This window comes from Stigmatopora argus, chromosome 5 (genome assembly GCF_051989625.1).
Source record: "Stigmatopora argus isolate UIUO_Sarg chromosome 5, RoL_Sarg_1.0, whole genome shotgun sequence".
Classification (NCBI taxonomy): Eukaryota; Metazoa; Chordata; class Actinopteri; order Syngnathiformes; family Syngnathidae; genus Stigmatopora; species Stigmatopora argus.
This window is the reverse complement of record NC_135391.1, coordinates 15,647,835-15,673,467: the sequence shown is the minus strand read 5'-3', so window position 1 is coordinate 15,673,467 and position 25,633 is coordinate 15,647,835. Positions and strand designations below refer to the sequence as shown.

General features: G+C 39.8%; 3 protein-coding genes across 4 annotated transcripts; 1 reads left to right on the top strand and 2 right to left on the bottom strand.

Annotated features, from left to right (window-relative positions):
* Positions 1-788: 788 nt before the first annotated feature.
* On the bottom strand, positions 789-13,641 carry nol6 (nucleolar protein 6 (RNA-associated)). 2 transcript variants are annotated; one of them, XM_077600598.1, is made up of 27 exons: positions 13,526-13,641; positions 13,405-13,434; positions 12,915-13,115; positions 12,720-12,836; positions 12,412-12,591; positions 12,152-12,320; positions 11,917-12,051; positions 11,676-11,839; positions 11,404-11,524; positions 11,264-11,322; positions 11,055-11,156; positions 10,864-10,979; positions 10,598-10,775; positions 10,337-10,459; positions 10,005-10,153; positions 9,732-9,807; positions 8,923-9,063; positions 7,546-7,663; positions 7,317-7,471; positions 7,078-7,241; positions 6,784-6,936; positions 6,565-6,662; positions 6,305-6,429; positions 3,596-3,685; positions 3,313-3,513; positions 2,943-3,044; positions 789-1,630 (listed from the first exon to the last, which is right to left on the bottom strand). In XM_077600598.1, exons 3-27 carry the CDS (start codon positions 13,113-13,115, stop codon positions 1,481-1,483), a joined length of 3,387 nt encoding a protein of 1,128 aa, XP_077456724.1. In that variant the 5' UTR covers positions 13,405-13,434; positions 13,526-13,641; the 3' UTR covers positions 789-1,480. The 2 variants fall into 2 exon arrangements, with proteins under 2 accessions (XP_077456724.1, XP_077456723.1); XM_077600597.1 differs by having other exon boundaries at positions 13,405-13,584.
* A 736-nt stretch (positions 13,642-14,377) lies between these two features.
* Positions 14,378-16,964, bottom strand: c20h2orf81 (chromosome 20 C2orf81 homolog). Its single transcript, XM_077600423.1, has 4 exons — positions 16,682-16,964; positions 16,069-16,333; positions 15,652-15,864; positions 14,378-15,534 (listed from the first exon to the last, which is right to left on the bottom strand). Exons 2-4 carry the CDS (start codon positions 16,300-16,302, stop codon positions 14,824-14,826), a joined length of 1,158 nt encoding a protein of 385 aa, XP_077456549.1. The 5' UTR covers positions 16,303-16,333; positions 16,682-16,964; the 3' UTR covers positions 14,378-14,823.
* Positions 16,965-17,016: 52 nt separating this feature from the next.
* On the top strand, positions 17,017-24,334 carry wdr54 (WD repeat domain 54). The gene is made up of 10 exons (XM_077600425.1): positions 17,017-17,364; positions 17,450-17,843; positions 18,089-18,151; positions 18,217-18,283; positions 18,423-18,479; positions 18,594-18,721; positions 19,298-19,398; positions 19,977-20,139; positions 20,215-20,289; positions 20,877-24,334. The coding sequence occupies exons 2-10, from the start codon at positions 17,619-17,621 to the stop codon at positions 21,006-21,008; spliced, it is 1,011 nt and encodes a 336-aa protein (XP_077456551.1). The 5' UTR covers positions 17,017-17,364; positions 17,450-17,618; the 3' UTR covers positions 21,009-24,334.
* Positions 24,335-25,633: the final 1,299 nt, after the last annotated feature.

Genomic DNA, 25,633 nt, shown 5'->3' with positions numbered 1-25,633 from the left:
CCACCTAGGTGTTGCTTGTTTTGCTGTCTGCCTTGCTGTTGCCTGTTTGGCTCTGAAAACAATTTTAAGTGAATGATGCACATATGGGGAACATGTCAACCAGATGTTTGTCTCTAGTTGGATGGGACCAGATGTTTTCCATGGTCATAAAAAAAAATCAAGTTGGCAGAGCAGAAAGTAAACACAGTTTGACAAAATATTTCTGGTTATATATTTGTCTATCACTTCATATATTTTCTCAGGACAAAATCAAGTATTGTGGTAGACATAATCCACAATGTTTGCAAAATGATAAATTATGAACAAGTGTGTGAAAGTGAAATCAGCTTTAGTGACTAATGGGTGCAGACTCCAAAGGCTTCAATTATGGTGGCTTCCCAGTCCCTTTACTCATTTGCTTCCCGGTAGAAAACATTGTTTCAACACTCACTCAAGTAATTAATTACCCTAGTATGAAGAAACAAACTGCATTTGCATCAATATACATTACATTGCATCATTGCCTAGGGCAAAAACTAAGTGGTGCAATTCAACTTTCACCACACAGCTTTACAGCATTGTTGTTTACTTGCAAACACAACATGCTTCCAGGACTTTTCCACTGCCCCTATAATTACAGTGCTGCCCGAGTCAGCCCACGCTTTGCCAATCAAACAGCTGTACATCCCTTCAGGTCACATCTCAGTGTGTCACTTTGACGTGAAATGCTCCCGACATACTGTTGAGCAACGAATCATCAGCCTAAACAGACAATCTGTCTGCTATTAATCCAATAAATATGCCAAGCATCTGTGCGACAGTGTCACATCACGTGTAATTTATTTTACTTCGAAGACAACTCTTAATTCATTTATAAAAGCCACATTTTAATAATCATTTTTACAACTAGTCAACCTTTTTGAACACTTGACAGAGAAGGGACCTGGTGTTTTAAGAGCTGTAATAAAATCACAGATCCGGGTCACGATCTTTCACTTGATAGCCACAGCTGTTACATCAAACCCTCCACATCTAAAATTGTGTTGCCCTTTCACAGGCTGACCCTACGTACACCTTCACCTATTTTGTATTTTCTATCAAATTTGTCCTCAAGAGAGCAGCGAGTGAGGGGGAAGCAATTCCAGCTAATAGGGCAAGAGGCAGCTCGGTTGACATTTGAAATGCCAATTTGATGTCATCTCTGAAATTACCCCCTTGAAGCAAAAGAATGGTTGGATTACTTGATATCACAGTGTTGTGAAATGTGGCTACAATTATTTATATTTCCATGATGGACTGAAACAAGTTCAAACAAACTGCTGGTGAACTGGGTAAAGTGATAAGCAAGAACATGCAAAAAAAAGCTGGATATTTATTCGACAAAGTTTTACATGATTTTTAATGGATTAGGTGTCTACCACCGTCAATGGAGGAAAATGTGTTCGCTAAAATTCTCTATCCACTATTGTATGAAAAAGATGCGTTGAGAATGATTGTCCAATTAAAATGACCACATTTCTGTCCTGGCCTCCACTGATTTGACCAAATCCTTTCCAATGATCCTGAAGTCCTCCAGTATAGCTTCCACGTTGGGAACCGTTGTTGCCATGTCACCAGATACATCCACACTTTTGGCAGACATCTGAGACGTCTACAGGACGTGGACAGGGGAAGAAAAAAAATACATTGGTTGTGCTACCAGGGCTATTGTATTTCTTAGTAATATGTACCATTACAACTATTTACAGTGGTACCTCGTCATACAACCGCTCGTCATACAAAATTCTCATTTTACGGCGGAAATTTCGATCGAATAATTCGCCCGTCATGCGATCAATATTTCGTGATGTGACCAATCCAGGTCTTTTTTGCATATCTTTCGTGTATAACAATATCTACGAGCACGGAACGATTAATTCAGACGAGTTTCTCCTAAGACCAGGAAACGCACAACGTGCATGCGCGGGCAAAAAGAGGGCTTTCTGGGTAATGAAGTATACTCGTGCACACAACACCCATAGGCAACCTTTCTCAGAATAAAACTTCATTACCCACAATCAATACGTGGGTAAGCTCAACTATTGTATTTCCTGTTATTCTTTCTAAGGAAAGAAGCTCCCGCGATCGTTCTTTAAAGACTATTTCTCGTTGGCAAGTGGCCGTGCGTTATCCTATTGTGAAGACATTTGTGTGCATCATTTTGGGAATATTTTGAAGGCAATACAACAGCAAACAGTCCATCGATAGCGAACGTGAGGGTGGAGGCGTGGCAAACCGCCAACCCGGAGAACGAAAGTAACAAGATTACAACAAAATTAGAATTCAGTTTTGTGTAAAGTTACATTAAACGTATGTTTGAGTGTCTGTATATATTAATCCAAGTTAATTTAAATTTGTTTGTTCCGTTTACGAGTGCGTTGTCGTGGAAAAAAAACGAACCCCACCCCCCCACACGTCTCTGTCTCCCGTCGGCGAAATCTGACCAATTTTAGTTAGATTACACACATTTTATTACTATTAAACCACTAGTTATGTGTTACTTTGTTAATAGATGGCGAATTAGAATAAAACATTTTTTCCAATCCAATATCCTGTTTTTGGTGTTTTTTCAGAGGGCTGGAACGAATTAATTTGTTTTGCATTCATTTCAATGGAAAACGTCTGCTCGAGTTACGAGAATCTCGTCATACGAGCTCAGTTCCGGAACGGATTAAGCTCGTATCTCGAGGTACCACTGTACTTGCATTCCTGAAGGTAACTATTTTACTTTTTGATAGTTTTTTTCCCTATTGCTTTATTAGACTGGCAGCCCACTAGTCTGACTCTTCAGCCAAGTACGGTTAATAAATCATAAACCCTAACCCTGTCAACTTAAGTTAGTTTAGTTTTTAGTTAATATTTTCACATCAGTCATAATGTAAAGTGCATCATTGGTTTAGTATCTGAAAAAAAGTGAGTTTTACCTTGAAAGGGAGAGGTACAAAGGCCTTTGGCTTCCATAAGACGGCAATCACGGATCCTCCGTAAGGATCACAGAAGAAAAGGGCCAGGTCTCCAAATGCATCCTACATGCAATAAAATTATGCGTTACGTAACATTGTGATTAGGGAGAGTATCAAGAAAGCAAAATTGCGCTTAATCTTTTCCTAAAGATAAGTGAGAGATAAATTATATTGTGTCCACAAAGGGTAAATGCAAAAACTCAGTTGTTTCAAGAATATAGTAGTTTTATTGTTTACTGGCAGAAATCTCCAAGCAGTTAGCAGAGCTCAGCTTGCATGCTGCACCCCCCCCAACTCCCCCCCTGGAAATTAAACTCAAGACTAAGCTCACCCGCAGCTCTGCCAGGTAGAGGGTCACAGGGTTGAAGTCGGTGACGGGCATCTTCCCACCACAAGGGATAACTTTCCTGGGAAGCGCACCCCTGTTGAAGGTGATGGTGGGAGGGTCCATTGCTTGGTTGAGCAGGGGAATTTGCTTGTGTCTCAAGTGGATTAGTACATCGTAAGCATCTAAAGGAGGACGCATGGCCACCTAGGGATTTAAATTGAATTATTAAAAACATTATTTCTTCAGTGAGTGCTTCCTTTTGATTTTTTTTCCTTTCTCTACGAACCCGGACATCTTGGATCTGATTGCCGTCCATCAGCTGATTTTCCAGGACTTTGAGACTCTCAGCAGCCACCATCACCGCACGCTGCAACATCTAAAAAAAATGCATTTGCATCACCCTTGCAAATTTAAACGTAATTCCGAATTTCAAAAACAATTGCCTAATTTGTTTCAACTTGTCTGGTTTAAAAAAAAAAATAAAAAAATAAAAAATAAGCATTGATAACACAGTGTTGTGAAATGTGGCTCCAATGATTAACATTTCCTTGATCGACTGAAACAAGTTCAAACAAACTGCTGGTGACCGGGTTAAGCAACATCTAAAAAATGCATTTGCGTTTGAGGTGTCTGAATTTTTGCTCGGGCTCAATTTAATACTTTTGAAACTAAGAACTAAAATCATGCAATTTACCTAGATGTATTGTGTTTTGTTCTATTTCATGTATGAATGTGTGAAGGTACTGCGTATTCAGTTGTATTCTTGATTACATGATGCATATTGATTGCAAAATCAACGGAAATTCCAGAATGGTGATATGCTTCGTCTTTCAGAAAAATAGAGCAGACAAAAAAAAAAGTACGAAATTAACCCATTGTCCATCATTGTCAGCTGCCCCAAGTCAGAATGGATCAGTGGTCAATCACCATCAATTACATCCAAAGACTTAAGTGCTACATGTTGCTAATTTATCAGGGTTCTTGAGCAATGATATTTCATTATTTTTGTCATTTTTCCTCATTTTCAGTTTCACTTAACAAATATGTAGTATATTTTCTTTCAGAAAGCCTCAATAGAAAGGGACAATTTCAAGAAAAGAAGTAAAAGAGAAAAATCTCATACATTACTGATTAATTGAGAACAAATACTACATGTTGGTTCGTGTTTCTATTCGGGGGAATTAATGGCACAGAGAATAACAGAAGGTTAAATTGAAATGTCTAGCACCCCTTAAAAGTATTTTTTCTTGAGTATAGATTTGAATTAATGAGTAAACTGATTATGATAATGAGACTCATGAAATGTTTTATCATTTCACTCAGGCACACTATTAGAGTTAGGACTGAACTGTGTTAAAGGTCTCTCCTTTAGCAGTATTTATTTCTTGCTTCTGCTGCCAAATTAAACCTTTATGGACACATTCATTTTCCGTAACGCTTATCCTCACATGGGTCTTGTTAGTGCTGGAGCTTATTCCAGTCAACTGTGGGCAGTATATGGGGGACATCCTGGATTGGTTGCCAGAACAACCATTCACACTGACCCAGGAACAGTTTTATAGTGTTCAACAATCCTACCGTGAATGTTTATGGGATGTGAGAAGAAACCGGAATACCCAGAAAAAAAACACGGGGAGAACATTTAAACTCCACACAGGATGGTCAGAGCCCACCGCAGTAGAACCATTGATATCAAAACTGTGAGGCGGGCATGCTAACCACTATTCTACCGTACCACTGCCCTTTATGGACTTTATGAATACTGATTAAAAAAACAGAAATATAGTCTGCTCATGGTCCCTAAGAACAGCGATTTCCCCCCCACAGATTTTCACTCAATGCCTGCCATTGACAATGAAAAATTCCCAATTAACTTAAACTCTGAAGACTGGCTTTATCTTTCATTGCCATTGAGGGCACCACACGTCCAATCAATTTTAACTGGGAAATGTGGGAGCGAATGAAAACTTCTAGGCCTCCCAGGAAAAATGGATCTTAACAACAGCCAATGAGTGCTATATAAAGGGTAATGTAACAAAAGTAACCAACTCATTTCTAAAATAGGTTCTTGTTTTTCTTTCTTCGTGTGAAGAGTTTGTCTCTAGACTTGCTGACGAACACATCACAAACTCCTTTGTGAAGATATAAATAATGTTGACACGACCCCCAAAACGTGACCAAACACAAAGTTCCTGCTCTCCGGCACACTTTATAAGAGGAGGTTGCTCGGAGGCTCGTTGGTATGTTTTGGGACAGAGTGAGGTGGAGTGCAGAAAGCATATCTGGGTCAGCTGCGCACCATGAGAGACTGCTGCATGTACCTTTTCTGCACATTGCTGTGCATCACCAAAAGCTTTTATGTCGACACCGAGAGCCAAACAGAAGAATACAAAGCTAGACATTTAAGACACTTCATGACAGCGGATGGCAACGAGAAGCAATTGGTAAGCACAAACTTTTAAGAGTTCTTTGCACATTAAATTGTCAAGCTTGCTATCCGCTAACTCAAACGTGGTAAAATTTGTGCTTTCAGATAAACGATTTACATGAAGTTTTAAATAGACTTCAGAAAAACCAACTATCATCTCTTAGAAAAAAACACAACTACCTGCCCATGGTATACGACATGAGCAAGTGCATGACAGAATACCTCTAACACAATACTTTGGATACAATGGGTTTTTTTGTCTTTTTTTTCCTTCAGTGTGATCCCGGAGACCAGTGCGCACTAAGGAAAGGCTCCAGGATTGGAAAATTGTGTGATTGTACACTGCCAAGAACATGCAACTCTTTCTTACATCGGTGTTTATGATCACATATCCAACCTCTAAAAAAACCTCTCGACCTTACAGATAACTTTAACTTTTCATGTGTTATTTTTTTATATTGTAGCTATAAATCTGTCACCTTTTTTGTTAAAGTTTTATATATTTATGCTTCAATTAATAAATGATTTATATGTGTTGGTGGCACTTCTATTTGATGGTTTACTGACCTGGACAGAGGGGGCTCGCTTGGTCCACATTGAAACCTTTTTGTCTTTAGGCGTTGCTATAAACATGACGGGTAGGGACTCCCTGGAGGCCATGAAGTCATTCCTGATCTCTGTGTAGTCGGCCGCTACACGTGAGGAGAAGCGCACAACAATCTGAACTTAGCAACGCCAACAAGCAGGATGTTAAAGTATGTCAGATGTGTCAATAGAAAAAGGTCAGCAACTGTTTGTTTTGCACGAGTATGTGTGCGAGCGCTTGCCTGTGAGCTGCTTGTTGAGGTCGACGACCAGCGGGTTGTTCCTCCAGTCAAAGGAAGAGAGCAGATGAAGGAAGCGGAGGAAGCCCACCTGAGGAGAACTGAGAATGGGGAAAACACATTCACATGACCGACATACCAAGAACAAAAAAAAAAAGAAGGGCAAAGAAACACAAACACGTGACACAGCACCGAGACGATTTTTGTTTTCGGAAAAGTTACCCAGGAGGGGTGAACGGCGCTGAATGCAAGAAGAGGGAAGCCACGAGTAGGTCTGCCGTGTCTTCTGTGATGTCTTCACTGAAGAGTTGAGCCCCCAGCCAACGTTTCGCCAGGCGACACACCACCCCGAAACAAGGGTGTTGCTGCTGAAGCCTGACAATAAAGGACACAAAATAAACCACTTCTTTCTTCACTGCTAACTAGCTCCAGTTTCTTTTATAGGCAAATTAAACTTAGTAAAGAGAGAAAAATAAAAACTGGAAGTCCTAGTTGGAGGCTGGTAGCCATGTTTACCCATGCAGAGTGCTGGTTAGTAAAGGCTTGTGTACGGTGCTCATTTCCAAGCTCTGAGCCTCTTCATTGTCCCTGACAACCAGCAGCCCCTCAGGACTCAGCCTCTCTCTAAGCACTTGGGCCTCTCTATGGTATGCCACCTGGATACGGAATACAAAGCCATCCTAGAAGAGACAATTAAATGAGTTGGCACGATAAAACTTCCAGTTAAATTTGAATTCATTGCTAACAAAACGTACCTTCCAGACATCCACGTGTGTGGCACAGGGTACGCATGTGTAGTTATGCTCTGTCCCGAGTAGCTCTCCCAGACGGATTTGGAAGGCAGCTCGGATGTGACGGATGGCCAGGGGGTCGCGAGGCCACTTTCCACTAGCCTCCACGTGACAGATCACTGCAAGTTACCAAAACGTCAATCATATGTTTGGACAGACTAGAAAAATGGGGACAGTGGTGACAACACCTAACCTGTGATGGGGGTCACATAAGCAGGACAGGGTTTATTCTCCTTTGGCACAAGTACTTGGAAGCCATGTCTTTTATCAAAGAACTGGGGGTCAAACTTGAGTGGCAAAGGAGGAAAAACCTGAAGGGCACAGAAGGAAACCACGTTAACAGATATCTCTAACAATTGGTGTGTGTCATTATAACAAATTTTAGTGGCAATATGATATTTCATACAATTTTGCGATATCATTATGAAAAAAATCTAACCAATGTAAACACTCATGTAGAGACAATACTTCTCAATACAACAAATACCCCAATCAAAACACAATATATGTTTTCTTCATGAATAGTGTCATTTGAAAGGTATCTAAGAATTAGGTGAAAAACTCCACACTATTGTTTACGGTGACAATTAAAGCCCATCAAAATTGCTGATTTTGGTCAAAAGTGACTGTCATCTTGGCCTGAAAAAAAGTGTTTGTTAAGCAACTTTGAATACATATTACATTTTTCTGCCAATACTATTTTTTTTATAACGGTAACATAGTGCAGTATAGGGGTGTGTATTTCCTCATACGTGGCAATACGATTTGTACCACAATTCACAGGTCACGATTCAATGGCAATTAATCTTGACACACCAGTTTGAGATTATTGTGATTTTTGTATATCACTTTGGAAATAATCTAATCCAAATGGACATAAAATATGTGTATCTGTTAATGTCTCAAATCTTATTCAACAAGTAAACAGGTTTTATGTTAGAACAACATATGGCCTCCATCGTATCATTTTGTCACTTTTCAAACCACAAGTGTAAATATCGATTCAGATAGATTTTGAGAAACAAGTTATGTAATATTTCGATATATAGCCAAATCACGTTTTTAAAGACCTCAAGTGCAGTATAGTGATAAAAAAAGAGAACCCCTACACCATTTTTCTTCTGTGCCAATTAGAGCACTTCAAAAATAATTATAATAATAATTTAGAGTCAAAATGGTATGTTATCTAGATTCTAGACAAGTCAAGTGACAACCTTGGGCACCTTAAACCAAAATTTTCAATGTTTTGCCAAAAAAGATTTTTCATCAAGGCCCCGTGTGAAAGCATGGTGTAGCATACATAACGAGCAGTAAACACGATTAAAAAAAGTTAGGATACCTGAATTGTAGCATTTTAATCACGAGGGCAGGCAATGTCTTCACACATGCAAAACATTGCCACCCACAGGAAATTTAGAGCAACGCGTGCACACAGCATGCACAAACGAATACTGCGATAAATTGCAGGTAGGAAAATTCCAGACCTCATTTTCATTTACTGTGCGATTTATTGACTCCGTGCATATCGTGAATGGTTTTGAGGTATGTAGATATCCTGACAGGAATTTACCTGGGTGTATCTGAGCGACGGGTGGGCTCCTTGCACTGATGTAATGGAAAGTGGAAGCTCTTCCAGTTTCCAAAGTTTTCTGCTCAGGTCATCGAATGACTGTACCACAAGCAAACCTTCCTCCTCTCCAGTATTCCCCACCTAGAGACAAGGAGAGTGAAAACTGCTTGATACAGAAAAGTGTTTTGAGTATTTTGTGCCCCCTATTGCCGTTCGTGGCCACAAAAGATTAGAAATTGAGCATAAATCAGTTTTCAGCACAATCATGAAGACAGTGACAAGAGTTACGTCAAGACTACCATATTTATAAGTCAGTGCATATCTACCTCTGTCAGCAAGTGAAACCTACAAAACGTGAAGTTTATGTCATCAGGTTCATATACCTGCGCGATTGTTGGGGGGGGGGGGGGGGGGGGGTGCTGGAGCCTATCCCAACTGACTTCGGGCTAGAGGCGGGGGACACCCTGTATCAGCTGTATCAGTGGCTAGCCAATCACAGGGCACAAGCAGATGGACAACCATTCACACTCATACCCATACCTCGGTGCAATCTAGAGTATCCAATCAGCCTACCACGCATGTCTTTGGAATGTGGGAAGAAACCAGAGGACCTGGAGAAAACTCACGCAGGTCTGGGGAGAACATGCAAACTCCACACAGGTTAACCGACCTGGATTTGAACCCAGGACCCTAGAGCTAAAGTCGCCGGGCCTCCTCCTCCCATATAATCTCTGAAAATGTTCCTAACAAAAATGAGTTTAAAAAAAATAGAATTTTAAATAAAGTTCATTGGTGATTTATTTACTTACCTCTTTTTTCATTTGGATTACATCTTCAACAACTGCCCCAACGTATCGCACACATGACTCAGGGATGTTTGCATGGCTGCCGGGAAAAGAAAACAATGTGGAAGAGTGGGGTGTAAAAATATTCACATTTGGTCAATTTTCTATTCCACTGGAACTTGTTAAACAAGGTATTTCCAAACTAAAGCAATTTAACCACCGGATTCAACATTATTATAGAATACCCTATTGATTAGCAATGCAAAAATTCAAATTCAAAATAAAAACAAAACATACAGCTGCAACAGGTATTTGATGATCTGTTGGGGTACAAGCCGTTTCTGATGTATACTTTCTCCTTCCCACAGAACGGCCTCAGTGATGGCGCCATCCTGAAAACGGCGGAGCTCTGAGCGAGCGCCCCAAAGCTGCCGGAACTCAGCAGCCTATGAGAAATAATGGTCATGTTTTAGTGCCATTGAATGTGATGGAGATCATTTGCGGTCATCCTCTTCCAGTAAAGATGAATTGGAACTCTTGCCGCAGAGATAATTATCTGCCAGGCTCTCCCAGCTCAAACATATTAGACGTCTATCACCATAAACATCAAGCAACGACTTCAAAGTTACCTGAGGGCTGTCTGCTGGAGGTCCTCGCTCCAAGACTGAAGTCGCAAACTCTGACTGTAGCAATAAGCCAAAGGTAAGAGGGGGCTGGGCTTTGTACTTTGGAGGGTCACTCTCCAGTGCCCACTGTGAGGAAATAACAGTTAAAACTTGAGTTATAGCTACTTAAAATCTGAAGATAGCATAATTTATTAGAAGTTATATTTCTTTTTTCTTTCTTTTTTCACAGTGCAGCATAATATGTCACAGACCCACAGTACCCACCACAGGTTCAGGACAAAGTGAGTGGGTTAGGAGGCTGATCCTTTGTCCGAGACCTCTCTGAAGCAGCGCCAATACAAATGGGAGCACTGTGTTCACGTAGTTTCCACTCTGGTCCATCAAATCATTAAGTAGGTTTAGTTTCTTACAGCTGGACTGGAACTTGACAAGTTCACACAATCTGAGTGGGGGTTAAAAAAAGTATGTAGAATCATTCAAAAGAATGAATCATTAGATCAAAAATTATTATTATTGAGGAAAAGCCATACTGGAAGACATGGTCACTGGTCCTAATCATAGGTTTTGGTGTCATGAGAAGGCAATGGAAACCATCAACGGTTGGGTCGTCCCAGAACTGCATGGAAACTGATGCCTCATGTTGCAACTGTGAGATTTGTTTCAGTTGGTTAAAACATTTTGAAAAAAAATACTCTGTACTTTTTTTCTGGAGAAACTCTACCTGTTTGTATGTGCAGGCAGTCATGTCAGCACACATGTTGAGGTGTCCAGATGGATCAATGAACACAACTTGGAATGAGTCATGAAAGTCTGCCATAGATGGCTGTTGGATAAACAAAGAAAAAAAGCAGCATAATATGTCAAAGGTGAACATATAAACAGGACCATTGTCCAATGTTAAATGCTTCTTGCTGATTATGCATCACTTACAGCTGTCAAGTCTGGATTTTTGGATAAGCTGATTCCATTAACTGTAAGGTCGGTCGAAGCTGAGAATCACAGGAAAAAGTTGAATCAACTTTAAATCTAATCAATGTCTTCTGATTGAAATACAATTTTGATCACTGTACCCAGAAAATTCAAGGTGTTTCGCAGCAGCTGATATGCGGTCATGGTGTTGCTGATTTTGTGCGTGGTTAAAAGGTAGGCCATAAGCATGGCGGCAAAAAATCCATTAAAACACCCAGTGCCCTTGAAAGAATTTGAAGAAAAAAAAGACAACAAATGGATGACTGGGGGGTTCATGAGTAATGATTATACAATGCTGAGTTGTCTTTTATTGTAGCTGTAAACATTTCAGCATTGTTTAGTAGTTTTTCCTCAATCATCCAAGAAACCGTACCTGGTCAAGCTCTCGTTGACGGAGCCAGACTTTGAACAAAGACACTCCATTAGGAAAAGCGGCACATTGAGCAGTCACAGCAGTCAGAAACTGGAGGTGAGCCCTGGGCAGCATGTCACCCAGAAGGGAGCTATTGTAATGTGGAGTGGGAGGCTCAATGATCTCTGCAAAAATTAAAAAATAGGGTTAGAATTACGGGACTAGATAAATCAACTGTCACATATAAGGTTAAAATTCTTACCAGATTGTGAGTTGTTCACCCCGGTATACCAGCCTGTCCTGACATTATTCATCCGAGGATGGAAACGTTTGGGGTTGAAAAATCCAGGAAGTGGGCAAGCATGAATGCGGACGATTAAGGGCGAAGAATCTTTACCTAAAGCACCCAAGAAAAATACATCAATGAAATATTTGACATGGTCAACAATCAAGGACAATAATACCCGATGCACACAGATCCCCTAGTATGCTATTACCTGGGGGACTCAGCAGCAGAATAGGACGAAGTCGATTCCCATGAAGGCAAGAGTAGGAGATGGCTCCAATATCTGACGATGTTGCCAAATACTGTGCCAGACCTGCTAGGTAGATAGCTCGTTTCCTGGGGTATCTCTGATTTAAGAAGTCTTTTGGGTGGAGGATATCCTAAAAACAAGAAAGCGCAATTATACATTATCACAGATTTAAAAAAAAAACTGTCTGCATTACGCTATTATAAAAAGCATGTGGGATTTACATCTGGGATTGTGGCAGCCATGTCCACCACTACCCGTGGTCTGGTGCAGGTCCCCAATGGGTAACTTCCAATCAGATCAATTGAAGCAGGAGGCGCCATATGAAACTTGCCCTTATCAGTTTTTGGTACAAGGATAATAGGAACCTTGACATCGTTGGACAACCATGACAGATTGTTCACCTGTGAGGGGAGAAAAAGACAATTTGCTACTATACATTTATTTACAAAGTGAATCACATTTTGACACTTCAAAAAATCCTGCAATTTTGCAACACACTTAGTATCACTTTAGGAAAAGTATTAGGCACCTCAACCACAGGTGACTGCGGGACAGCCTTCAGGAGCTTTGTGACCGTCAAAATAAAACCATCTATTTGCTGTTTCCTGCGTTCACTGAGGGCAACTTCTTTTAAGAGCTCACTCATCTGTTACAGAAGATGAGGTAGAATACAAGGTTTGTCAGCAGTCATAATAGGTCATAATAGGCCATTAAATTCAAGTACCTGCATTTTCAGCAAGCTGCAGTGAAATAAGCTATCTGCTTCTTTAAGATGGTTGAGCTCTTCTGCTGTTGGGGGTCTATACAGGTCGCTTCTGGATATCTTCACCGGGTGGTATGCAATCTCCTCACCGTTACTCCTTTTCACTTTAACGGGTAGCTCATTTTTGTCCTCCATGTTTTGTGTCGATTCTGTTGGAATCATCTAGCAATAAAAACGACATGATTGTAAAAATCGTAAAACGCACAACCCTGCCATTAAACGATGACCGTAGTTTTACCAACATTATTGTTGCTTACTCGAGATTCTCATTTTAATTAAAATTTTTAAAAAGGGTTCACTAGATACTCTCCATGCATTTTAAGTTACTTTGCAACATAGAAGGCAGCGCTAAATTGTGAAAATTCTTTGTCGCTCCAAAAAACAATCATGCTAGACATGTGTCGGGCGGCAAACCTTTTTAGAGCGTAATAAAAAAGACATTTTGTCTTACCTTATTGGAGCCAGGATTTACCCGGTTTTTCTTCATAGATGACGTTCACAAGAAAATCGTGACAAATTTGAGATTTCTATTAGTTTGATCAACACAAACAGTGGTCTTCCAACGTACTCACATGTGCAAGGGTCACTGAAACGTGCTTGTTTGTAAAACATTATCTCATTGGTCTGCTTCGGTAAACGTGCATGATGATTGGTCTGTTGCTTGAACACTTCCGTTTGGGACTTTCATGTTAGATTGAACAAGCAACATCGTGGCGTCTATGAAAGCGTACAAAATCGCTTAAGGTTGTTTGTAATATTTTTATTAGTAGTATTTTCTAATTATACTTTAGTTGTCATTCATACAATAGAGAACAGTGTATTTACACTTTTACCTTTCTTCTTTATAGTCTAGACTAGAGCAGGAGCAGGAAACCTATGGCTCAAGAGCCACTTTTGGCTCGGGAGTCACATGTGGCTCTTTTGATGGGTGCATATGTCTCATCGTTAACCTGTGAGGTAAAATATGGAAACCGCTGGTGAGAGAGCTGAGTCCCAAGCGCATCAATAGGAGCGTCACGTCGGCAATGTAGTGTCGACACTACCTCTAGTGCCGCTTTAATCATCTTTTTTTTCTTTATTAGACTTTTTACATGGATACTCATTGATTGTCAAAAGAATTCTGAGACTTTTTGTACTTTAAAAGTGATCAAATGACAAAAAAGCACACTTTCCCCTTTTTTCTTTTCCTTTGAAATCTGAGTATGGCTCTCTAGGAATAACATTTGAATATAAGAATGGTTTATGGCTCGGTGTCAAAAAGGTTCCTGACCCCTGGTCGAGAGAGTTTTATAAAAAGTATAATATTGTAAAAAAAAGTCCCATTGTCATAACACTATAATTATATATATATATATATATATATATATATATATATATATATATATATATATATATATATAAATTGGAACACGCATTTAGAGAATCCTTGATTGTAAAAAAAATATGTAAAAAGACAAATTACACATTTGAGGGGGTTTTTCGCGCAAAATTTCCATTCAATTGTCTATATATGTCGCTGGTAGTGTCGTGGTAAATTCGGCGCATTCAGTTAGGGCGTGACTGTGAATGTAAATGGTTGACTGTATCAGTGTATGCCTTACTTGTTACTTACAGGATGCCAGTGTAGGGTGTAGTCTACCTTTCACCTGAAGTCAGCTGGGACAGGCTTGAGCACCCCATGAACCCGATAAGGTTACGTGGTGTTGAAAATTGATGGATGGATGGATAAATATCTATATATAAATTAACTGTACATCCACTCCACTCTGGCGTGTGAATTATAAAAGCGTAAGTAACATTGTAGTAGACAATAAAGGTGAATTTATTTACAATTTGATGACAAAAAAATGAATAGCAAGTTTTGTTTTCATCAAAACTTAAATTTGTCCGATGGCAATAATTGGGTAACTTGTGGTGGATGTCCTGTCGTCAATTCTTTCACAGCTGACTTTATAGATTCATTGTTTATAGGCCTGAGTCTGGCAAACTGAGCTTGTGATTTGAACTGCTGTGGGCCCATTTGTGTTCTCCAGGGATCTGTGAGAAAAACACCTTTGGCCAAATTTATGGTGTCCATCCTCAAAGCTCGTGCCATCATCCTCTCATCTTTAATGGGAGACACCTGCGACCTCTCTGGTTGATCAGATTGCAATGTGGCACTCTGTTGCTTACTCGGCAAAGGTTTAAGTTTGGGTTGACCACTTGTTGTTTGTATTCCAGATTTTGTGCATTTGTCAATCTCATATTGAGGAGTGATCAAATGTTGTGGCAAAGATGATTGCTTAATCTTATGTATAGGTTTAGTCGCCTTTGGTGGTTGCGTGTATTCCGTTTTATCTGCTGGACGCGAACCACACAAAGCAGTACTTCGAGGTTTTTGAGGTAAAGAAGGCTTTTGTTTTTTCTTGGTAGAGATGATTGGTTTAGGGCTTGGTGGTTTGTCGCTCGCGTGCCCGTAGGGAATTGTTTTCCCTTCAGACTGCACTGATGAGGTGCTGGTTTCTGGTAATGAATCACTTTGAGTGTTTTCCTCAGGATGGGTGAATTCAAAGTCTGGACTAGTATTAGTTTCCTGGTTAACCTAAGTACAGTAAGTGGAAAAATCAGTCATAAAAGAGTAGTTATTTACAGTGAAACATTCAGAGTTAAGCAGACACCAATGAGTTGTTGTAATTCTTTTTAAAAAATTCAAAAGTACCTGAGTTGACGCGGATACAGAGTCACACGGAAGTGTACCATGTATAACTGGAAAACATCCTTCAGCCCAGACATCTGGCGTGATTGGTAATGGTTCCGGGTCTTCTGTTGCGGATAACACCATGGCATCTTCCCCTTTATCTCGGCAAATAATTTTTTTCTCTACAGCTTGTGTGAAGTAACATTTAGCCCAGTATGCAGTGAAAGATGAGAGCTGAAAAAAATATTTCGTATATTGTGTTCAGATATTTTTTTCTAAACATGTTCCACGCTCCAAAAACATGCCTTTAAGGTTAAATGAAAACTGTACCAGGCATACGTAATGTTTCATTTTAGATATGATTGGCTCCTGCTCAAATTTGACCTTGATGAGGACAAACAGAAAATAGAAAAATGGTTGAATGGATCAATGTTTTACCTGTCTCTCAATGTGCACATTGTAGCAGGCTTCCATAACACTTGTCATTATATCAGCCATTATCTCCCCGACAACATCTTCCGCTTCCTCTTGGACCAACATGTCGGTCCATTGGCCATGAGTTAGACAACCCGGGATAATGTCTTCCTCTTCATGATCATGGGTAAGCAATGGTGACACTCGGGCTGGGGCCTTACCCTTGTCTGCTTGGGCTTTGGATGTCGCGCGAGACATCTTGATGGTTTGGTTACCTAATTCGAGCTACCTAAAATGGGCAATAGATCAACATTTCAGCGCAGGCTAATGAAAATATAATACAGATTTTCTTTAGAGGGTGCTGGTTGTCACATCACACATATTGTAGAAATGTCTAAGTACTTAATTAATTTACCGAACTGGTTATTCTAACGAGGATGTGTATGTAAATTATGATGGATAATACAGCATGTACTATAGTACACACGTAAAAGGCTGTTGCGCGGGTCACGGTTTAATTTGTTACTGTATTTTTCCCCCATTTTTTAGCAACATATCGTTTCCATGTTGTTGTTTGTGACTGTCTTTGAATCAGTTATATACTTTAAACGCGATGAGCAACAACAAACAAGCATACCTTCAATCACTCAGCCAACGTTTGTTCTGAGGTTGCTTTTAAAAAAAAAATCAAGTAGCGTTTGGGACTTATTTACGTCCGCCTCCGTGGACGAACAACTATTGCCTAGCAACGCAACTATTGACACTGACGTCACATCTGTCCCTATCATAGATATCACATATATAAGGATAGATGCTTGATTTCTGCCGTATTACAATAGGGATGGGCGTCGTCACCTTTTGACAATTTAGCTTGAGCCATTTGATCAAGATAATATAATTGTCACATTAGCATGTACTTAAACCTAAATATAGCTGAAGATTGCTAACCCATTTTGAAAATACCTAGGTTCTCCAGGAATCTCTGAAATGCAGTAATCTTACTCCATACTTACTTTTTATAACATTTTTTCGTCAACATACAGTATGAATAATAGCTACGTTAACATGGCTTGTTACAAATCAAAGAGTTACTAAATATTTCAAAAATTCAACAAAGTAAGCGTATTTTTGTGGATAAAATTGCTCAACATACATCCACAACAATAGAGCTCGCCAGATAAGTCTTCCGGCGCAAGATGGCCGCCGGATTACTTACGTCGCCGACTCCATCTCATCTAGCCTTAAGTATGTGATATCTATGGTCTCTATGGCTGCAGCAGACGCTGAGTAAATCCTATCGAGATAAGCGCTTGCTTCAAGGTAACTCAGGTGCCAACACTTGTTATCTATCTTCCAATCGTTGTTATTTGATTAAAAAACAATAACGAATTATTTTACTGCGTAGTTGCAGGTGGCTTCTGGCTCAAAGCTACCTTCGCAAGCCTTGCTCCAAATGCTAAGTAGCATACCAAACTGAACGCAATGGCGTTTTCACCAAAAATGCCATTCAACAGGAAGACGGAAAACGTTTAGTCGAACATACTTTACGAAGTGACATTAAATCAAGCCTCCCGATGTATCGCAAAGAGAAGAGCATCCAAATTAAGAACAGCGCGTCTGCGTTGTACAACAACCTGAGCGTTCTGCGCATCGCTCCGCGACGGCTCACCTACTTCACGGTGGTCCACGCCAATGTGGTCAACATGGTCAGTGCGTCGTGGGACGGACTCAACTACTCCCACCGCCAGCTGCAGTCCAAGGAGCCCAACGTAGCCACAAGTCCATCACTCGTCATGCAGGTCGGGGTCCATAATTATAAAATCAACGTTTGTTTTGAGAAAAACAAAACAAATCACAAACCATCTATTAAATTGAAATGCAAATTTGACTGCCATTGACGTATAAGGACGTCCAATCCATTCTGATTGGGACAGTTTGACAGCAGACGATCGCTGTAAGACCTCCACGTCAAAATCGATTCGCCGTCCTTCGCCGTCGCCAATTAGTTCAATTTTGTTGACATATAATGTGTTTCTTGCTATAGGCTGCATTTTGTGTTTTGCCCTCTCGAGATCTGCTAGTTGTGACTTCACAGAAAGGCATACAGGTGAGACATTGTTTATGAAATTAACTGGAAATGAATGTCACATTATCTTTCTTTATGTTTTGAAGATGTATGAATCAGATGGCTCCATAATGGTGTATTGGCATGCATTGGATACACCTGAAACACCAACAGGTAACATTAACACTCGAAACCCCATTTCTCTTTTCAGACACTTTATTATTGCACATGCCCAATATAATTTGGTCCAATACATCTGCATTTACAAAAATATTTATATTGTGTGTCTCATACATGCTTCTTTTGTTCTCAGCTCAAGCCGTGTTTGCACGTGGGATTGCTGCTGTCTGGGAAAATTATATATGTGTGGGTAGGTACAGAGTAAAAAGTCAGCTCACCTAGCCAAAACTCTCAAATGAGACAAGCGCTGCATCAGATGAGTGAATGAAATTTAAGAGTCTTTCGTTTGTCGCTCTCATTCAAGGTCTGTCCTCCAGTGGAATCCTTGTTTTCGATGTTCCCAATAAAGGTAGCAGCATAACCTTATCAGAGGTGCTGGAGGAACACAAGGAGCCCATTACGGACCTAGCCCAAGAGTGCTCTGGTAGCCAGGTATTACTATGCAATAATCCTATGTTATATTATTTTATTGCTATCCTATCACACACACAGATGTGTTATTGAATTGAATTGAATGCTTTTATTGTCATTATACAAGTAGAATGAGATTTAAAGCTTTCACCACATAGTGCACAAATAACAACAAACAGAAAAAATAAATATAATCAATAAATAAGAAATGAATAAATACTAAGTAGTCCAAGTGAGGTCAGCAGACTGAAGCGGGCTTGTTCCGTCTGAAGTCCAGGATGAGTTCCATGGTTTTTGGAGACATTCAGCGCCAAGTCGCACTACTCGCTGAGTCTATGGAGGCAAAAACAAACAAGCAAAGACATAGAAAATCAATATATAGTAATGATAAGTAAATAATCACTAAATAGTAATAATAAATACATAATCACGAAATAGTATTAGATGAATAAGTGGTCAACATAATAAATAAGTAGTATACGTAGTAGTAATAAGTCTTGATTAGGTCCTAGGTGCAGAACTCGAGTTGAATACGGTGACTTAAAGCTGTGTTTTCCCAACCTTTACTGAGCCAAACTATTCTGTTTCTTACTCCAGGAGTGCATCGCTGATCTGGTCAGTGCTGATGACAGTGGCACATTGTGTGTGTGGAAGTCAGGGGAAGAGTTTCAGCTTCTCAACAAGATTGGTGGATTTGAGTAAGAATAAAATTGACTTTTTCCTCATAAAGCAGCTATCCTGTTTATCACACGATTTGCCTCAAACTATAAAAGTACAAAGAAGGAACTGGATTCTTAGTTCTTTAATCCATCATTTTTTTTTAGTTTTTTTTTTTAGTTCTAAATCATTGGTTTTAGGTCTTATTCACTTGGGCAAATAATGCTAATTCTCTATTTCGACCAACTTAAAATGACAGATGCAAATTTAAAATATAGAAACACGTTAGTTTGCACAGCATTTAACAATTTATTTGAACTAAGAAGCTGCCAGCCCCTTCCAGTTAAATTGGATTAGACGTCTATCTCCGTCAGCAGCCCTGAAACATGAACATTCAGTGCCAACCTGTACACAGTATGATTACTGCTGAGATTGATTGCGATTGCCGTTGCACTTTGTATACCTTTCCGCCATTATTCTCAGCGTCCTGCGTACATAGTTTTTGCGTCACTAACTAATCTGTTTCTTTCCACTGTCCTCTCTTCCGTATCACTCACTCCTCTAATGTGATTGCCGCTTTTTCTTTCCACACTGCAATGATCCTCAATCTTCTTGTCAGTATGACCTGCTCATCTGTGAAGCTGTGGAAAGGTACAGCGGTAGCAGCATACGGAACAGGCCAGATTCGTCTCTATGAGGCCGTCACAGGGATTCTGCATGCGGAGGTCCACGCCCACGCCCGTTGGATCTACTCATTGGACATTGCTCCATTTTCTGGCCTGGTGAGTTGTGAGACGCAGGTTAATTTTGTCGGTTGATGTTGTCGTTAGTTTGATTTTTAGTGTTGTGCACCCTAGCTCCTGTCTGCTGCTGAAGACTCTTTTGTCAGGGTGTGGCTACTGACAGTAACTCCAGAAAGCAACACTGTAGAGGTAAAGCCCTCCAAAAAACAACGGTACACGGTCGATTGGTCGCCGGTCTTTTGGTCACCGGTCTTTTGGTCGCCGGTCTTTTGGTCGCCCGCAAGGTTATTGATAATTACCATTTAAATCGTTGCTCAAATTCCCTAAATACAAACTGCGAATTACTATTTAGTCATACTTAATGCCCTATTAATTATTAGGCTAAAGAAAAGCTCCAAATTTCCCGTACTTTTATTGTGTTTTGTTGGAGAACTTGTTAAGACCCTGACTGACGTACCTTCCTAAGGGGACAACTCATGTACATACAAACCCTTATACACTCACACGTTGGCTCAGTGAAACTGCTCATGGCCATTGTTGGCTTTTATTGATGCGTAGACCGTGTTGTTTTACCTTGTTTTGTCGCCGGTCTTTTGGTCGTCGCTCTTTTGGTCGCCTGTTGTCGCGGTCCGGGCGACCAAAAGACCACGACCAAAAGACCGGCAACCAAAAGACGGTGACCAAAAGGCCGGCGACCAATCGACCGCACACGAAAAACAACAATCGGCTCGTTTTCTAATTTAACCGCACAATCCATTACTTCAATTTTCTTTTAGGTTGCTCATTTACATAATGAATGCGTGACAGACACACAAATCTGCGGAGCCAAGTTCTGCGACGGAGATGGTTACGCCTTTGCTGTGACAGGATATGACCTCAACGAGATTATAAAATACACGCAGACATAGGACGTCACCCTTTTTCATGGCTGAGTATTATGGATAGCAAACGGATATAATACAATATTTTTGGAAAGCGATCCAAATGTAACGCAGTCAGAAATGCAGAGATTTTAGAAGTGAGCGTCCAATTTAATTTTTGGGGGCATTAAGACTATGCTATGTTGCAACTTGTGTGGGTGAAAATGTGCATTATCTTATTGAAAATGGTTTTAAGTAGCCTTGCACAGTTTTAAATGCTTTATAGATATTTTAATTGCAAATGTTTACACCCTTGTAAACTTAATGGCATGTGAGGCGCCTTTACTTTTGAGAAGGAAACAAAGCATCGATTAACAAAGCCGCTAGAGGGCAGCGTAAAACTTGTAAAGATTAATGGCCTAAAACTCAATCACAATGCTAGAGACATTGATAGCTTTTGAATTATTATTATTTTTAGATTTAATTAAAAACAAATGGTAATGACAACAATTGGCAACTAGTTTTTAACTAAATAAAAGATTAGTTGTAATAAATAAATCAATGAAATATGCAGTTTTTGCTCATTGTCTGACATTGATGATGATAGGTGGAAGGTTCATTCATTAGTTCACCTTCCATACTGCCAATTCTCGAAAGGGTTGTTGGAGCCTAACCCAGCTGTCTTCGGGCAAAAGGCAGACTACACCCTAGACTTGTCGCCAATCAGCCAAGGGGCACTCAGAGAGACAAATGACCATCCGCACCTCCAATCAGACCACCATCAGCGGGAATTGAGCCCACGCCTGCCCACACTGAAGTCAGGCAAGTGAACCTCTACACCACGAGGCATCTTATAATTGGAAGGTCTGACAGTAAATGTTTCAGTTACAATGATGGTGAGAAACGTCCGATCTGCCAGCCAAATGGATTGGACATATATCTCTGTCCATGACAATGAAGAAGTTGATACTGATTTTTAAAAATGAACTCTACATTTCCCCTAGCCATGAGTGAGAGCGTAAATGGTCATCCAGTTTCTTGTGCCTGCGGTTGGCTGGCCACCTATTTAGGGTGTCCCTCGCCTGGTTCCTACAGTTGGCTGGGATAAGCTCCAGCACACGCTGCAACCCTTGTTAGGATAAGCGGTTCGGAAAATGAATGAATAGCCACGGAATTTCAGATTTTCTTTGTTGATGATTGTAAGTTAGAGATCACCATTGATGTGCTTTTGTAGCATGTCACAGCTCACATACACTTTTTATATTTGCTCATATTACACACCAAGGTCTCACGGTAATCTGTCCACCTTATCGTGATGAGATAAGAAGAATCAGGTCAGTGAGGAATTGTACGCTGTTTGTCGGTGTGCGGCTAAACTAAATCCCATAGTTGTAGTCTTTTTGCTTTTCAGTCAACACCGATCATATAACATCAAGTGACAAGACTTGTTTTGAAGCCAAACACTCATGGCATCATGTTATGTAACTTAAATTTGCGAGATGCCAGATGATCGATGGGTCAATGTCCGGCTTGCATATAAATGGTGAACTCGCGGCAGCGGCCGTGCAAACATCACACTTTCTAATGGAGTCGATACATTTTAGTAGGTCGTGTTGTGTCACACCCCTGTTGTGTATTGGGTGAAGGGGACAGAGATATCAGAACATTTGATGGCTAGAATGACCTACCAATGACACAGATATTACATAACTTTCTGGAACATAATAATACACGTCGGGAGAGAAAGCTCAAAAGCATTTGATTAAATAACAGATGGATTGAGGGAGAAGAGAGCAATTTGAACACCCCAAACAAAGGTTAAAATAGAAGTTGTGATGATGATGTCACTTCTCAGAAAACAGGACAAAAATCAGCATTTAGTCTTCATGGGGGCCAGTCATTAAATGCTGTGTAAAGTCCGGGGCCACTTTTGCAATACTTGTTGACTTTTGGCTGTTCTAGCTGAGCACACAAAGTGAAATTAACATGTTCATATGCTACATTGCTTGTTTACAATTCCCCCAAAAGTATAGAACTTGCTGTTAAAAGGGAATACCAACATGTAAATGACTAATGTGAAAGACGGACGGTTATCAAGGTTGGCAAATCAAGAGTTTCTTATACCTCTGATGATAGATCATATTTTTTAACAATTTTTTACACCAATTACAGCCACACACACATTCCATTTTAACTGGAAGTAGTGGCAGCACAGAACATCTTATTCAAACGAGTCCTCCCACTTCAAATGAATTGCACATTTACTAGTAAGAAACTCATTTTAACTCTCAGCAGATGGAAGACAAGAGCCAGAATTCAAACATGTGCTCTCTGCATACACACGACATTTCTAATTTGTCTAGTTGAGTAAAATATAAAAAAAGTAATGTTCCACGTGTAATGTACTGTATATGAAAAGACATCCCTCCAAAGTAAAAGCAGCTTCCATAAGTATTATCAAACTTAATGGTGAGTTTTCATTTTTAAAGATTTACTGTCTGAACGTATTTTATCACTCTTATAAGAGTTGCAATGTTGTGCGAAGTCAATTCACAATCAGCAATTATGCGTCACGTCATTCCAGATTACAAGTACTTTGTTTTTTACGTAAATGACAGTGAATTGAGTTTCAGTTTCACAAATTTAAAATGTTGAATACTGCCTGTAGTTTTTTTTTAAAGTTATGGTGACAACGTTACCCTCCAAGAAGTTATCTATATTTGCCATTATTTCCGCTAAGAGCTCAAACTGTCAGATTTCACCAGAAAAAAAGTGTAGTTTCTTAAAGTTGTAGCTTGTCAAAGTTTCTCAATTTGCGTCTAGTAAATATCTTTTGCAGCGTCAAATTCTCTGGCAGCTGTAGTATGTTGACCTTAGGTGTCCGAAAGAGGTAGATGCTCATATTTTTTGAGTGTTTGAACTACTAAATTATAGTGCTGGAGTGAGCACTTCATTCCATCCCGTCAGTGCTTGTGACAGCAGCTGGGGCTGTATAGCTAAGCCTAGTGGGATAGATCCAAACTGGGGGGATGAAGTACCTAAAGCCCCTCCAGCCGGCTGCCATAGATGGACTAGCTCACTGATGAAAGCAAACAGAAAAGCAGCTTCCTAACACACGTGCCACTTTTGCCTTTTGAGGAATGACTTGACATGCTCGAAATAATTTCAAAGGAAATGGCTCTCAAACCCCAATTGGATTTTCCTACAAAACCAAGATATCTCTTAAATTTAATAAAGAAATGTATACATATGGTTCAATGGATATTTGACTACTTGGTAGGTTAAAAAACGTTTTTAAAAACACTAATCTCTTTATCAGTGTATATTGTAAATGTGGAATATAATTAAAAAAAATCCATCTAATTTTACAAATATATTTGCTGTTGTGTGTGTTATTTTACATTTGTAGTCATCTATTTTTATTGGTTTCACTGGAATTTATGATCACAGTGACAGCACTTTAAATCAAATTGAAGCCACATGGGCACAGAATTCATTCACTACATGGAGGCAGCTAAACAATAAAATACAATCCATAGATGTCACTTTATACCAGGGGTGGGGAACCTATGGCTCGGGAGCCATATGTGGCTCTTCTGATGGGTGCATGTGGCTCTTCGCTAACTTGTGAGGTAAAATATGTATTTAAACCGCTGGTGACAGAGCCGAGTCCCGAATGCACCAATAGGAGCGTCACGTCGGCACTATGGCTCTGACACTACCTCTGACTTCAATCATCTTTTTCTTTTCATTAAACTTTTCTGCATGCATATTTTCATTGATTAACAACTAAGTAACAGTGTTGTTGAAAGAATTGTACTTTAAAAGTGGTAAAATGACCCCAAAAAGAAAAATCACATCTAATTTTCACATTTTTACTCTTAAATTCAGAGTAGTATGTCTCAAGGAATAAAATTTGAAAATAGGAATTGTTTATGGCTCTCTGTGTCAAATAGGTTCCCGACCCCTGTCCTATACACTACACCAAAAGAATACATTTCAACTGTTGTTTTACAGCCAATGGCTGTGATAAATATGCACGTGAACCTGACCTATGGCAGTTGAGTGAACTGACTACTTAAACTACAGTCTAGCCTAGTTTCAGCGGGCAAGGCACTCTTTTAAGTTGTTAGGCAGTTAGGTTTCCTAACCTTCTATGCACACGGAGCTTCCGCCAGCCAATCTCCAGTAGCTCGGTAGTCATTACGCTCGACTGCCAAGACCGAGGGAAGGAGAAAAGGAGCACAGTGACTTCACGACCACCATCAAGACTGGTTAGATATGCATCAAAATACAAAATAATTATAAAATAATAAACATATTCAAAAACACTCGGTTTAAAACAAACAAACAATTATTGGGAAATTAAGGTTTAATACGTCACTAGCCAATTTCTTGTTGATTTTTTTTCATTTTTTAAAATCATAATATTCTGGCAAACACGAGTGCATGTATTTTACCCAAAAAAATCATCAAAATTATTTCTTTTTACCGTGTACCCTCAACACTACTTATTCATTGTATAGCAATTAGTGTTTTTGCAAGGCCATCACTTCACCTTCATTACCTGCTTGGTCATGGGTGTCATTATTTGCTTCAGTAAGTGAAATACATGCTCCATTGAGTCTAGGTCAGGCAACAGACATGATTAAAGATGTGAAAACCCATTTAAT